Below are 16877 nucleotides of genomic sequence, written 5' to 3'. Positions count from 1 at the left end.
GAAAACGTGCGTTTGAGCTGAGCGTGCTTTTGTATGGTGTGCATTTAGGCGGAGACTACTGTATAGTAATGCCGTATGCATTAGATCATGCTTTATGTATTTATGTTCAAGTAAACAGAAATACCAGTGTAAAAATAATTTATTTGCCTGTACAGAATGGAAAAGGTATCAGTTTGTGTTTTAGCGAGCAATTGTTTTCTCAATGTTGACCTCATGTAAATAAAACCTTCCTCCATCTATTCATGGTCATCATACTTCTGTACTATTAGCTTTTATTTTCAGTTTTGGTTTTGAGCCTTTATATTTTTTAAGGCAAGTCATAATGTTCCACCTTCTGATCTTCAAGAGGCACAGAGTCATTTGAAGCACACTTTTTCTCGTTTTGAATCATCCAAGTTTTTGGCTTGAGCCTGAGCTTTCTAACAATATTTTCACAACTGTGCCTGCTTTGGGATTTCCTTTTGAAAAACTCAAATGAGGGCGTGTTCTTTGAGTTTTGGTGTGTGTATAAACACTAAAATTATGCCTCAAGAAAGTTAAGTACTGAAGTAGGGTGCTTGTTTCTCATGGAACATTTTGGTAGAGACAGGCTCATCAGCTGGTGGCTCTGTCAACAATTTTCATGAATCCTTAGGGCCCTACATATGTGCGTTCCGACCGGGTCGTTTTAACCTGAGTGGAAACTGGCGTTCGAAACGCCGTGCAAGACCGCCATTCGACGGGTAGGCACGTCATCCACATCATGCATGGTTTAACCGCAGCAAGTGTACTGACAATGACGATTTGAATACAATTTATGGGCTGCTCATGGGGAAGAATTTTGTTTTCTTTTTAATTATTGAAAAAACCCCCCACAAATTCTGTTTGGATCTTGCCTTAAAAATGGGTAGCTCGTTCTAAAAATGTAATCAGATTTTATGAGCGGTAAATTATTTTGAAGATATTGGCAGTTACAAGATAAGCCGGCTACCGCTAAGCCCACGACGTCACACAAGGGCTGTCGTCGACCAGGTTTGCCTTTCCATTCCGAATTGGCAGTTTGGAACGTATAATGTGTAGGGGGCCTTACAAGTTAACAAATCTAGTTTGCATAAGCAAAGAGTAAGATGTCTTTGAAAACGGCACTTGGACATCCCAGGTCTAGGGACACAATCAGTTGCACTGAAGGTTCTTCAACCAACAGTCGACGGGTGACTTGCAAGAAAACACAAACAGGACAACGGCTCTTTTGTGTCAGAGTTATATTTACAAAGATCAAAAAAGAAAAAAAAAAAAAGCATCGCGTAGCAAACAGCACATGATAATAGCACACAACCAAACAAATGTTCAGGTTTTCTTTCTCTAGGGACAAGTCAGATTGTTACAAGTTACATACACACAGAAAAGTACAATGCTTTTCTCATGTGGAGAACAGCAGAGTGACAAGATTATATGATGTAGACGTTGGATCTACATACAGACAAAAGTACACCAAACCACATTGGTTTCACAATTACTGAACGATGAACACAGAACTGTTTGGTCATTGACTAATGTCATGTGCACATTTGAAAAGGAAACACATAATTAAGCAGTCTAGAAAATATGGAAAACATCCAACCAGGTGTGATAATTTGGAAAAAAAAAAGACCCCCCCCACCCCCCAAAAAAAATCGGTAATAAATTATAAAAGCCACATAGATCTAATACAGCATCACTTTTGGAGTATCTGATGACCCTTCAACATGTGGCATTATTCTTAAAATTTGCTGAAATCTTAAGCTAGCCTTATCAGGGGTTCCATTATTTTCAGAATTGTGGGACACTAACACCAGGAACAATGGAAGACGTACAGAATTTCCATCACCAAATGCATCTATGTTTCAGGACAAAAAGAAACCGAGTAAACAATGACTACAGCGCAAAAGAGCATTATTATATATATTGCACCAGGGGAAATGTATGGTCTTCACACCTGTGATGAGGAGCTACTTATTATAAGAAGAAGAATAACAATAAGGGAGAAAGTTATGCACCATACCCAAGGAACATTAAAGGTGGACCCATATTTTTTTTCAACTCTTCTGCACCTACCAACAGCAGAACCTACGCAATATATTCTAAGAACCAGTGTCACAACGTAATATGGACGACCGTCTTGGATTTTACTGATAAAATGTCTTTGGAAGTGAAAGGAATACATTCTATACTTTCATCTTTGTCCTTGGGGCCAACAGAACTGGCACTTCCAAATTCAATTTTCTCCAATTGACCCCCCCCCCCAATGTAAGTGTTCTATGCTCACATCAACACAATGTAGAGGTGTAGAGGTGGGCTGCTTCAAAACCTGCCTGCCTGTCGGGGGAAAAAATGTGCCGAGATGGATAGGCCTACATTCTCAAAGAGAGGCAGCAGTACTGGTGCTAAACAATATATCGTCCAGTCAAGAGAACCGAACTTTTACTTTTTATACTGTTTAGCAAGGAAGTTAAGATGTCTTCTAGTCATTTCACAGCAGACGTTAGTCCTGTGTTTCAACCATGAAGAGAACCAGCAAATATTTAAGCTTGTTTAAACTTTGCAGCCTTTCCTCTTTGGATAGAATAAGGTCATCAATGATCACACACATGCCCAATTTGTTTCTACGCTATCAAAAAGACCGTAAGTTTATGTTTGCATTGGCTGATGTGTGATGAATGGAGAACAGCAACATCTTAAATCAATTATTCAGAGAATAATTTTTTTTCAAGGTCTCTATATTCCTTGTGTCCACCTGTGATCATTTACTCGAGTAGCTGAAGCACACTCCAGTCAAGCAAACCATTGACGCGTTGGGGGAAAAACCTGACCCTCGCATACAACTCACAACAAGCACCAAACAAATCACTCTCTTTCATAATCTTTAAGGGACTTAATAAAATCATAGGGCCATAGGGTCATACATTTCTGTCTTTGTTTACAGTTTGTATTTCACCCCCACACACACAGCAGAAATTCATAATGAAAAGTTTGCGGCAACGAGTACACAAAACAACACATTGCAATGATATTGTAACCTTGATTGGGGAAATGGCAAGCACTTTACAAAGAAATATGTCACAAAACTCGCGATTCTTAAACAATAAAAAAAAAGGGGAGACAAATTGAACAGTGATAAAGAAAAAGGCAGTAAAAAGGTCAAGGTTTAAATCACACACAAGCATACCCGCACAGTTTTGCCAATGAGAACTCAAATCTGAAAACAAAACTTACATTCTCACGGAACACTGAGGTTATGGTACTGCTAAAGAGAAAAGTAAAAGAAACAAACTTTGTGTCAACCCTATCACCAGTTAAGTTCACTTTCCCTCCTGACTACGCAAGTCTACAGAAATTTAAATCATACAGGAGGCAAGGCTAGAGTTTTAAAACTGAACTGAAAACAACCCCAAAGAGAAATGGGGCATAAATGTCGATTGGGTACATTTATATATAAGTGGCAACAACATTCCCGTATTCCTATTGGATTGATAAACATACATGAGTATTCCAAGCGATAAGCTAAAATATAGTTTACCAATGTTCCAAGAAAACAATGGCTTAAAAAAGCAGTCCCAAGAGCTTCACCATCTCCCCATGTAATTCAAGGAATTGTAAATTATGAACACTTTGCATGAACATGAACGCTCATTGTGAAAGTGTTCAGAGCAACAGGCTTACTACTCGTCGAAATTCGAAAAATTGTTGTTTTTTCCCCCCACCCCCACCACTTCAACTCCCTTTTATTTTATTCATCCATGCTTTAAAAACCATCACAACACATATCTGTGCAACATAACTAGAAAGCAATCTCTTGCTTCAATTCCAATTTCAACAATATAAAGCAGATGTCTCTCAGGAAACGCTTCATAACAACAAGCGTGTTACGTGTATTTGGAGTATCCTTCAAAGCTAACAGTTGACTCTAAACAAACTTCAGATGCATTATAATTTATTCCAATCATCATCTTGCACTGGAAAGGACAGGTCATCAGAACGTATAGTAGCATATAAAACCCAAATACAAATAGACCCTGCTAACATATTAATTCGATTTATAAGCAAAAAAACTCAGTCACAGAAACCAGCGCTAGGCCTAGAGCCCTGCTTCTTGGCACGACAGGCACTTAAAAATACACATGAACACTCATTGTATTAAGAAACTCTTTGAAGATTAAAAACGTTATTTTGCTAAATTCTCAAAGATTCAAACTTTCTTTTAGAATATCCTCTACTTATAAGCCTTAATGTCTTTGATGGAACAAACCAAAAAAATAAACAATATCATTAAAAAACAACAACAAATAACACTTAACACTCTGCAATTTTGGCACCAGAACTAAAGCATTTAAGAGGATGATTATAATATTAAACGTCCCCTTTCACAAGGTCTTACAGGGGCTGATCATTAAGACCATACTTCTAATGAATTTATCTGCCCACCAAAGCTCTTTTCCATCCCTCAACTTCTACAAAAAGAATTGGACACATAAATTCTTCCATTTCACTCTCAACTCAATCAAAAGAGAATAAGTACAACGAAATGGAAAATGAAAGCACACAAAAATATCTTGATTTCTGAATTAATCTTCAAAAACAGAAACAAGTTAAGAATACCAGTGAATTCGTGATAAGTTAGCTTTCTCCCACTGGCAATGGGCAAATCAGACAGGTTTTATATGATTGACATCATTGTATCCACAGCCGACTAAAAACAACTATCAACAGGTTATGAGAATGTTTCAGAACATTGCTTAAAATTCTTTCCGTAAAGCACAATAAATGATATCCTATGCGATGAAAACTTGGGACAAAAAAAACAAAAACAAAACAACAACCAGGGTTCACACAACAAGGCATGATTAATGAGCATTTTTCTGCTCAACTGAAGAAGAGTATCTTAGAAATAAACAATTCTAACTTCCTGAAAAAAGTTTGTGCATCCTATGCAACTAACTTTTCACAGTAGGTGAGGCCGCAAAAAAGTGCCATAATGTTTGAAAATAAGGTCTGGAAACAAGCTGACATCTAAAAATCCAGAACCTCTGACATTTTACAACAATAAACTTTCTTAACTTTCATTCCAAGTGCTTCTGAGCCTAGTTCTGCTGACAACGCCACACAGAACATATGCACAAAGTGAGGAGCAGTGCTCACCTGCTCACGTGGAAATACGGGTCATCACAAATAATTTTGCAATTTTTTCCCCCCAAAAAGCAAAATTTATGGCTAGCTACATTTTACATTAAAATTCAAACCACAAAAAATACACCCTTGATAGGAAAAGTTCACATAGAACTGGGCTTGAGTAATACACAGAACAAATGTGAATCACCATAACAATTATTTAAGGTGTACTTCACTGATTTAAGTCTATTTCAGGGATTTTTTTGGTTTTTGGTTTTTTACTTCAAGTTTGTTCATTTATCAAAATACCCCTTAGAAGAATTCCAACTATGTTAAAGCTGCATACAAAATTTCGAACAAAACTGCAAATTAATTTCAATGCACCAAAAAACACAGTTGTTGCTACAGATTAAGATAAATTAATTTTCATCATGTACCAAATTGTTACAAAGGACTCATTTTTCACAGATATGCACAGAGTTGGAATTCATCAGGGTTTTCTTTAGGACACCCGGTTGCTTCGTACTTCATATCCCTCTATGAAGAGATTGATTACAAATGACAAAACTAAAAGCTACACTGACTAGAGGCTAAAACGTTTTTCTATGAATGGCCTTCACTCCTTCCTCGTGATATTCTCGTTTTGAAACCCACATCTTTCTGAAAGTGTCCAGGGATGCCAGGATGGAACCTCTGCAAATGAAAGAAGAAGAACAAAAGTAAGCCATAACTGAAGTTATTGTGGAAACACACTGAATTTTTACATTCATACATAACATATCATCGCCAAGCTGTTCAACTCTTTTAAGCCCTGAAAGCAATGCTTTTTTTTTCTGAAAAAAAAGGTACAAATTGAATCTTACCTAATACATATTTTCTTGCCTTCTTTCCACTTTTAGAAGTTGAAATTTAACCAAATATGATCTCATGGGACAGCAAACAATACCACAGATTAAGAACTTGCAATAAAACTTTTCCCCCCTAAATTGTTTGGTTCAGTACAGTAGTCTCCGCCTAAACGCACGGTGCTCAGGAGGGCTCTTCAGCGTGTGTTTATACGGAGCGTGCGTTTACATGAACCTTTGCAAAGGGAGGAAGGGACGCCGTCATTTCATTGCCTTGATATTCAAGTGACCTCCCTTTGGGGTGAGGGTCAATTTTTGCCGATATGTGACGACACGTGACTGTTTTGTGAAGGATTCCTTGACTGCGGTTATGACTACAAAGGCGTTGAATTGGGGGGAGGGGGGTAGACAGACAGCCTCAATGTAAATTAATGTAATGAATATGCACTATAAAACGCCGGCAACAGTTAAGAGGAAAATGTTGGAGATAGTCATAGAGACAACGGCGCGGCCACGTGGCTTTCCAAGCGACCACCCCCTGACCGTAAATTCACGGACGACATCAGAATCATAGATCTCTACATTCAGAGAAACATTTCTCTTGTGATTCGTTGAACAAGTACGTTATAAGAATATATATAAGTTCTTCGAGCGCAACTGATTAGGCTTACTTGGCTAATCTTAAACCCTATTGAGGCCTATCTAGTGTTTTACTGCATTCACGCGTGTTGCGCATCAGGCCTAGGTCTAACTAAACATTACACGCAGTCCCCCAAACACCAGTCAGAAACCTTCTCTCAAAGATGTATTTCCAGTGACTAATCGAAAAACAGTTCAGTCCCCCAACCGCCCCCCCCCCCCCTCCCCGACCAGCCCTAGGCCGAGAACCAGACCTATGTGTCTGTGGAAAGTTGGGTGTGAAAACGTTGTCTATCACTCTCTTTGTTTCGCGTGAGGGGCACTCTCACCCGGTTTTCTTGGCTTGTCTATGCAAGCTGTGCAGGTTGTAGTGAAAATTTCCCCTTGTCAAGCTTAACTAACCTGTCAGCGTGTTTCGCGGATCGGAGCGTGCATTTAGAGGGAGTGACTGTGTGTTTGTACGTCTAAATTATATAGTAAAAAACCCGTCAGATGACGAAAGCGTGCGTTTAGGCGGAGCCTGCTTTTGTATGGCGTGCGTTTAGGCGGAGACTACTGTACATCTAAACAGCTGGCCACTGATACCTCTATACAAAAACAGTGTTCCTGCAAGACCAAATATGAAGCAAAAACTGTCACTTTGTAAACAGAAATGTTCTTTTCTTAAATCAAAAATGTACTTCGAATGTGCTCTCTTAGACTGAAAGTGTGCAAAAATAAATATAAAAAGATGTCCAAACATTTGAAATTGATTTCTATCGAAGTTAATGCAAGATTAATGTGCCACTCACCCAATCCAAGTTGAGTACAATCTCTCTTGGGGAGCAGATATCTGAAAACATAAAAATAATACAAACTACATGACAAATCATTTTAGTCCTGTTCATCTTAATACTCTAAACCTTTATCCAATTTTCATCTTTGCTTTTTTGGGGCTAGTGAGCCATTTGAGCTTTCAAAAATTCACCAAAGCAGGAAGAGAATTCCCTGTTTCAGTTAACTCACTTCAGACGGGCCACACAACAGTTGCGTGACCCCCGCCGCGACGCTCGCGACGGGTCTCACAAGCCCTGCGTGACCAACTTTGGAATTTTTTTTCCGCTCTACAAATCACGCACGGATCGCGAGACCCGCCTCGTACCCTTGTTTGGCCAAGCCTGAGCTACTTAGACTTCGTTTCCTATCTCTGGGGCCGGTAGTTTTTAAGTTATTGAAGGTGAGGGACAGTGACTCCAACTGGGGTTGAACAGACCGGAACTCGCGCTTTGTTTTTTTCTATACAGCTCATAGTAATCCGACAGTCGCGTCGTAGTAACGGTCGAAGAAGTCGCATGAACAAGAATCACATAATTTCGCCGTTTTCTATACTTCTGTACGTTTTACTAGTTCTAGTGTCTCAGAATATGATGTGTCTAATAGTTAGGATCCTGGATATGTACCCGAACACGGCCCGAGTCGTAGTTCTAGGGCTAGATCTAGCACTAGTACCGGTGCTGTTTTTCGCGCAACGAAATCTCAACGTCGTGCCGTACATCTGTCTCATGTAATTCAGTGTATGGGTCTGAATCAATGCACAGACCAGCTTTTATATTTTCACCAAACACTCGCACATGTATACAAATCAAACCAGAACACTTTGAACTTTTATTTTTGTTGTTGCAGTGAATTTCATTCTACTTGTCACATCTCTGGAAATTTTTTCGGAAAATCAAATTCATGCCAATTTTTAAAAAATCATACAAATTAAAGTATTAGACTTAGACAACTTTAGTTTTTTGTATTAGATTAAGCTTGAATGTTACTTTACTGTGTCAAAAAATGATTACAATAGGGTAATTCTGAGAGTTGTGGTGATTTATTGAAATACCCCCAAAAACGCCAGTCTTCAACGCTTGTGGCTGGTGAAAGGGCCCAGTCGCAAGTGAGTTAAAGGTGGAGCAATTATAGAAACAGATATTTGCAAGACATCACTTTGTCACCACTGAAAGTTATTTTTTAGACAAACTTTGAAGTAAGAATTAAAATTTCAGATAAAGAGAAGTGTACCAGTAAGATAAGTCAACTTGAACTGAGACAAAACAAAATGGGTGACAGAAAAAAATAAGAGAAAATAAAGAAATTGAATTTACAAGTACCCTCCAACCACTTGTTCCCAGTTCATCAAACAACTGCATCACATTCAGCAAAATATTTAAGCCATTGTTTGGCTGACATAACATACATACTTACCCTCAATTTCACTTCTCTTGGAGCTAATTTCTTCAATTCACTTAAGAGCCTGTCTCCAAATCCTGCAGAGAAAAAACAACTTGTTAATTAATAGTGCGACTTACAAGATTTGTCATTCACTCAGCAAACCAAAAGGCCTCACAAAACACAATCCTACCTGCTCTGTCGACCACCTGTCCAAAAAAATCACATATGAAATTCCCCACTTGCTTAAAAAAACAACAACTATAACACTGTTCAAGAGGACCACCACCTGTCTAAGATTACTACTTTTCTTTTTGACAACGGGGTTGTCTTGGACAGGTTATATAAAAATCTTTAATTATGGCAACGGTTCAAACTTGTTCACGCTAACTGAAGTTACAATTATTACATTTGCAGGTCATATAACAATGAAACATTTTGAAGGGAAAAAATGACAGGAACACATTGGCGGTCCTAACTGGGATAATGCCACTGTGAATGTGGCTCCTCTAGAGAAAGGGGCAGAGCTGACATGTGAAACAAGCATTGTCTTTAAATCCATAGTATTTTCTATTCAGTTCAAGAAGCATTCTAATACAATGTCGCTTTCTTTTCTTTGCCATTACAAATCAAGCAATACCTTTTCTCTACGAAACTTCTCTCAAATACATGAGGTCCTAACGCGTGTACCTTTGAACAATGTAGATCCTCCACTAAGAACAATGTTCGAATACAGTGTCTTCCTCAAGTCCAGGTCTGACTTCTGAATAGCACAGGATAAGACTTCATGGATTCCCTCACACTCATCCCCAACCAGATCTGGTCTGAAGAGCAACTCTGGTGCCCGGAACCTTGCAGGTCCAATCTGCCCCAAGATCAAGAAGTATCATTACAAGACATGTGGTTTAAGTAGTTTATAGCAAATTGAAGGGGAGTCAGCACAATGACAACTACAATTTGGTAGTAACTCATTAAACAATAGTATCACTGGTAGGAGTGAAGAGAGTAGAAAGTTCAGACCACACAAAAACACATACCAACTTTCAGCGTTAATATCAGATATAAACTTTCAGAAAATTCCAAATCACATAACTGAGCCAGTTAGGTACATAACAACTACTGTGAAACTTTATTTCTAAAATCTAGAAAACAGAGAACACTGCCATGTAAACACAACGAGCGGAGAAGATCTCTCTTACACACCTCACCCTTTGACAAAATACATGTTCGAATTTAAGAGAGGCATACTGACATGATTACTGTCCTTTCTTTAATGATAAAACAAATCAAGACAGAAACATAAACAATGGACTGAGGATTAAAATAAGATCTTGCCATGACAGAATCAGACACAATAAATTTAATGGTTTAAGTTAAACTAGAGGTTCCCAAGTTTCTAAATCTTACATACACAAAGACAAACAATTCAGAATAAACAATTACAACTTTTGCTCGGAAAGATTTAGGTAATAAAGACACTGTTACTGACCTCCACTTCATTGCCATCTGGAAGAGTGTACTGAACCTTTTCTGACTCCATACTTTCTTCCCTTAGTGGGTTGATGGAGAGATAACAAGTCCTCTGAAAAAAATAACCAATGCAAATGAATACAGGTCAGAATATAGAAATTAAGGATATAATACAAACTTCTCCCCCAACTCAAACACCTGAAAACAGTTTTAAATCCCCAAATGTACGTAATACAAAGCGACAAGAGTGTGTACTTCCTGTATTATTCTCTTCTGCGAATGTATTGGTCATCCTCAGACATTGATAGATGAGCTATTACACACATGTGCAATATTTTTCTGGTCATGAACAGTATTTGTGTGCTCATATGACCTTATGCAGTTGCGGGCGCTGCAAAACTCTTACTAAACTAAACTAAATAAACTATTTATTGGAGTAACTTTCCGCAGAAGATAAATATGTATTACAGTAGTTTCCAAATTTTATAAACATACCACTTCCTTGTTGAATTTCCCATTCTATTGTGACCCTCTACTCCCCCTCCCAATATTAAAAAACAAATGGGATTATCAAACAAAACTGTGGAATACCCCCCAACTATCTGACAAACAATGGATTTCTTTACTTATACATGACTACTCTTTGCATGTCATATTTTTTCCCCCAACAGAGAGACAAACCAAGCATTAGTGTTGGCAACATTTTGTCTTGCTTTAATATATAGCAAGTACCTCTTTCAGCTGTTTCACAACTTCAAACTCAGCAGACGTGTGGAAGTCAAAGCCCTCTTTCCTCAACAACAGACGCAAGTAGCGGGTAACGTCTCTTCCTGCTATGTCAACTCTCATTATGCTGTGTGGCATGGCAAAACCTTCGTAGATGGGCACTGCGTGAGTCACACCATCTCCTGCGTCTAGCACAACACCAGTGGTACGCCCAGTGGCATACCTGATAAATAGAGAAAAATGAAAGCAAAAGAAATATTGCTGTCATATCATCAAAAATATTTAATCTAATATCCAACATTCACGAAAAATACACCTGAATTATGTAAAGGTCTGAACCAAATATATAATGACTTCAGAACACTTCAACTAAACATACCTTTTCTTTAAAATTATTTAAAAAAGAATAACGTTTACACTGGAATTTTATTCAAAGAATTCATTTTGTAAGTTGTGTTTATTTTGGATCCCTCCACCATACCCATTGAAAAAAGGTGGGAAAGTGGTTCTGCTACTTGTTCTGTGTGCCCTTGATATCATCTTCAGCCCAGTCAACTTTGAAGACGCTAGTTTCTTTTGTTTCTCAGTTTGTGAACAAGACGAAGCAGAACACAATATTCTAATCTCATGCAACCCAAATTTCTTCACAAAGAGTACTCCTTCTAATAAAAGAAGCAGGTTATGTCTGGGGAATATATTCAATGAACAACAAGACTTACAGACTCAACACAGCTTGCATGGAGATGAATAAGGCGGGAACGTTGAATGTTTCGAAAAATATTTCCGCCGCTTTCTCCCGATTTCTCTGCGGGTTCAGGGGTGCCTCTGTCAATAACACAGGATGCTGAAAGGAAAAGTAAAAGAATAAGTAATCACAAACTTTCTCTATAACTGAAGAAAAAGACAGCACACCATGCATGAACCAGAGAAATTATGCAAGCAGACAACTGAACAATGAAAACAATAAATAAAACTTAAAACTAAGTTACTGTTTTTTTAAAAGTCAAATGGGACAGTACTAGTAAAAAAAAGAAAAAAACAAGAACTTGCTCCTCTACATACAGTCTCTCATTCAGATTAATTTTCGAGAGCAAACTGAACTCAGCTAAAGCTGTCCCTAGTACATATGTAGTGAGATAAGTGGATTTCTACCTTAAATGTCACCAAATCACACAAGATCTCTGAACTGCCCTTCTTCTAACAAGACCACACACTGACAATTTTCCCAACACGACTACAAAATAATTAATAATAATCGAAAAACCAGACCTACCAAACAGAGGCATGAGACACCGGAGGAAAGCTTTAAGATATCACCTTTCAAAAGCAATGTCGGTTTAAGAAAAACAAATGCTGAAATTCTTTGAATCTTAAAATTAAAATCCCATACCAAAGTAAAACTAACTGAATAATAAAAACATATTTTTAAAAAGTCTATACTTGTGTAAAATTTTATTTAACACAACAAGCTACAGTGTCCCCCTCCTTCTCCCTTTTTTTTTCTCAGCACCAGGCCCTATATTTCTCTTAGTCTTGTTCCTCATCCTTGAAGCTGCACTCACTTCCTTTACATTAAAGTTAAAAAAAGCTTTCTAACCAGACATTATCTCACCTCTTCTGAAATGGTCTGTAATTGATCCTTTGAATAAATGTATTGCCATATTTGTTCCATGTCATTCCAGTCTTTCACAATTCCATGCTCCATTGGATAGCGGATAGAAAGCAATCCTCTGTGTTCCTGGATAACAAAAATGTTTGTGGAACAATGAAAACCTGGTAGCATAAAGTGCTCAAATAGGAATGTTTTAACATTTGCAATACTATCAGCCATGGAGAAAAGAATTATTGTTTTAAAAACTTACATCCTATCGTCAACTCAGTTATACATTACCAGTAAGAACTTCCAAAGAAAGGGCTGAGTATCTTCACAATGTCACAGACAATTTGCATCTTCTTTATAAATATTTAAAGCTTATAGTCTGTTTTTCCAAATATAGCACAAGAGCTGTATTCTCAAAACAGTTCACAACTATAAATTTAGTTTAGGTTAGCTCAGTTTTAGAAAGACCTTTAAGGCACCTGCAAAACAATTACGTCATATAGGTGATGAAGATTAGAGGTATTACTAGTGAGTATACAAATATAAGAAGCAGGAGAAATCAAGGATGATAGATGTTTCATATGAAAGAAGGAGCAATCCACACCAGAGCACCCACCAATCACCCATGAGTGTAAATCTAACCTCCATATATTTGCATGCCCTTACGTTAAACAATGATGAAAACATGAAAACAGCAGGTAAGTCTTGGAGGGGGGTTGTAAATAGGAGGAAAGAAATGATCGCAGTGACAACTTTACATTTGCTGACACGGACACTGTCAATATTAGACTTCCAAAATGTCCAAGTAAATTTGCAATTTCTTGATTCAAAAAACTTTTTAAAAATTGTTCTCACTCTTATTTACTTTTGTATCGCCAATCATGACAACTCTGTTTTCATCTCACCTCAGCTTCTGGTCCCAGAAAAATGTCCCCTTCAAGAGCTCCTGCCATAATGCGTACATGCTTTGGACGGCCAATGCTGGGAACAGAAGAATAAAGTTACATATATATATATCGGGATCCCTGCTTCTAATAATGGGCTACATAATATAACTTTGATCAGCTTGAAATCAAACTCTAGTCACAGGAAACCTAAGACCTGCAATTGACAGAGGATTGCTCTGTTGAACTTGATAATTAATTTTTTTGCACTTAAAAATTTGTAGCTGTGTAATGTATATTGATAGCAGCCAGGATGAAGAGGTATAACCCACAAACAGTTCAATACCTGGATTTTAAAAAAATAAAAAAATCTCCACAGTATCTATAGATACACATCTCTATCAAATATTTTTGCTGAAATTTGACCAGTAAAGAAGGTAAAACACTGAAAGAAAACCTGCCATCCCACAAGTGTGAAAGTGGTTTTATACGGTTTATGATTCCTTCCTCAATACCCTTACAAAGTGTACGACTTAACATTGCCATTACACAAGTTGCAGAGAAAAGAGAATGTACAAGAAAGAAATACAGATAGACAGAGATACCAAGGAAGAGAAAGTAGAGGACGAATGGAATGAGACAGAACAAAAAAACAGACAGAACAAAAAAACCCAAAACAATCTAGGAATGAAAATAACATCGCTCTTATAAATTATACCATATTCTTTTCAGAAAATTTACTTTCCCCACTGTCTTTTTCAAAACAAAACCAAGAGCCCAATAATCTATTTAATCTTTTATTCTTATAAAACAATCTATCAATATGAACAGGCGGACAATTGTAACACTAAATGTAAGGTTTTTATTACAGTATTGAAGACACTATTACAAAGGTTACAAAAATGCTGTCATAAAAAGATAGAAATGACAATAAAATAATCACAACTGCTACTGCCATGAAGTTTAAGTCTTGAGAGAGAAATTCTTTTTTGTTGTATGACTGGGCGATAAAAAAAATGGTACCCATTCCCTTTAACCAAGGATTGAATTTGTTTTTAAGTACCTTCTGTCTGAGGTTGTAATGTAGTTAGAGGAATATTATAATAAGAAATAACTGGTGTATGAAAGAAAACATGGTTTGTAAAAAACTGATAGTCGACACAGTGTGCCATGACAGCTCTGTCAACCATGAAAAAAGATAACCATTTTTTAAAATTTGAAAGAAATTAATTAGCATAAAATACAGATGCTTACGTCTATCCCAAAATGTAAATGTAAGTAGGAGAAAAAAACTTGATGTGTGACTCTTGTTGTTCTGTACTACTTTTTAGACCTAGCTTACTGTCTGCATGCCATCTGGTATGTAATACGCGTTATTTTGATACTTAAAAAGACTCAATCAGTTGTAAGAGTGTCACTAAAGACATTGATAAATGTCTTGACATAAAAAAAAGTAAAAAAAGAATTTTTCGATGGCATCAGAAAATGATGAAGATCTATGATCACAAGGACTGTTAATTGGTGGAACTTTACAGTCAAGTCTGGAACAAATGAATGCTTTGCATGATAGAATAAAATTACACAGCAGCAAATGGTGAATTAGATTTTAACTGAAAAAAATAAAAAATAAATGAACAATTTTTAAAAAGAGAGAAACATACACTTACTAATTTGGAAATATGTATTTGGGAACTTGGTCTCCTGCAAAACCTGCTTTGATGACACCAGAGCCCTAAATGAAAGAGGAACACATTGCAGTTAGTTGGAAATCAATTGAAATAAAAACAAACATCATCTGATCATAATCCCAGATTTAGTTTAATAAATAAATAAGGGTTGGGGAAAAAAGCCTGGGGGCGAGGGGGGGGGGGGGGGGTATTATAATAAAAGGGGTGATTTTACATACTCAGCAGAGAGAGAAAAGCATTGCAGTAACGCTGTGCCCAAAGACCCATAGACGTTACAGTTTGTAATTGGTTACTGGTAGCATGTGCTTACCCTGGGGGAGGGGGTGTCAATCTATTTTAATATAGACTCACTCGTCTCATGTTCAGATATTTTTGGAAGGACTGTTATATATTGTACAAGCAACCACTCCAACAATACAAAAACAAAAGAATAAAGGGACCTAACCCTACTCATAACCCTACTTTCAATCTATTTCATCGTAGTGGTTGCTTGTTACCGAATTCCTCCTGATATTTTAAAGCACTTTTCTTGTTCAGTTTTATATCTGCTTCACATAAATTGTGATGTTATTCACCACCAAATATTAAGTTTATGAACTATATATTATATGAAGTTTTTATATTTGTACTTATATTACGATGCCCAACTGCATGATCAAAATTAAGTACAATATTTAATTTGTTCTTAACAAACATTGGGGGGTGGGGGGGCTGCAAAAAAATTTCAGGAGGGCATGCTCCCGTGTATTTCACCATAAATTTCATGATGATTTGAGAGAGTTTTAGCGGCCATATAAATTTGGACTGCAGCAAAACATCAGCTACTTTTAGCCCACAAAAAAAAAGCAGTGCATTTCTCCGTGTTGTCACAGTGCGAAAGTACTTAAATTTTCCTTTAAATTTAACTTTTTGGTGCCAATCATTGTGATGACATGGTTCTAAATAGACACAGTGAGTGGTGGGTTTTTAATTATTTTGGCGGGTTCCACTGCTGCCTGCAGCTTACAGGCCTTCATCAGACTGTACTATAGTAGTCTCCGCCTATTTTTTAAGTTTAAGGTTGACTAAGACTAAGGTAGATCTACTTTGACAAAAATTGACGGTAGTGTCAATTGCCACCGAATGAAGCGGTGTAAAGTCTGAAAACAACACTAATCTTTAGCTTTCTATTCATAATGTGTGTCTAATGAATGGGTCAATTTGTTCTACTAATTTTATTGGACGAGCATAGAACTAGTCTAGAGCTACGGTATCAACTTTGCGGGTTTTCAATGAGACATAGGCCTAGACCTAGGCTAGCCTTAGCCTACACTTCGGTATAGAACCAACACAGGCAATTCTAGAAGTAGAAGGTCACAAACCCACACAAACTCAAGCAGAAATTCATTTTATATCGGGGAACATAAATCCGGGGGGACGGGGGCAGGGGTCAAGAAAAGACACACACACACACAGAGGGACAGAGAGGCGAACGCACAACAGTCAACACCGATCACTTGAGGACAATAGGCTAGATTTACTCACCAATGCAAAAGAGCTCCAATTTACTCGGTGGCAATTGACACCACCATAATTTACAGTGATATACAGACCCGGTACAAAGTCACGAAGTATACAGACCCGGTAGGACAACTCTTTTGTGATGTCGGAAAGTTTCAGCGCCCAGACCCGGTAGTGTGTGTGTGTGTGTGTGTGTGTGTGTGTGTGT

General features: G+C 37.5%; 1 protein-coding gene across 1 annotated transcript in view; it reads right to left on the bottom strand.

The window, feature by feature from the left end:
* Window positions 1-1224: 1224 nt before the first annotated feature.
* Window positions 1225-16877, bottom strand: part of LOC101857951 (beta-centractin) — a 17389-nt gene continuing 1736 nt past the window's right edge. Inside the window, exons 2-11 of the mRNA XM_005099375.3 lie at window positions 15149-15213; window positions 13503-13578; window positions 12610-12735; window positions 11717-11841; window positions 11004-11220; window positions 10291-10383; window positions 9492-9666; window positions 8838-8899; window positions 7400-7440; window positions 1225-5817 (exon numbers count right to left, since the gene is read on the bottom strand). Coding sequence (XP_005099432.1) covers window positions 5715-5817; window positions 7400-7440; window positions 8838-8899; window positions 9492-9666; window positions 10291-10383; window positions 11004-11220; window positions 11717-11841; window positions 12610-12735; window positions 13503-13578; window positions 15149-15213 — 1083 coding nt within the window. The 3' untranslated portion in view covers window positions 1225-5714. The remainder of the gene's footprint in view (window positions 5818-7399; window positions 7441-8837; window positions 8900-9491; window positions 9667-10290; window positions 10384-11003; window positions 11221-11716; window positions 11842-12609; window positions 12736-13502; window positions 13579-15148; window positions 15214-16877) is intronic.

This window comes from Aplysia californica, unplaced genomic scaffold (assembly GCF_000002075.1).
Source record: "Aplysia californica isolate F4 #8 unplaced genomic scaffold, AplCal3.0 scaffold00211, whole genome shotgun sequence".
Classification (NCBI taxonomy): Eukaryota; Metazoa; Mollusca; class Gastropoda; order Aplysiida; family Aplysiidae; genus Aplysia; species Aplysia californica.
This window is presented reverse-complemented; position numbering and strand designations above follow the sequence as displayed.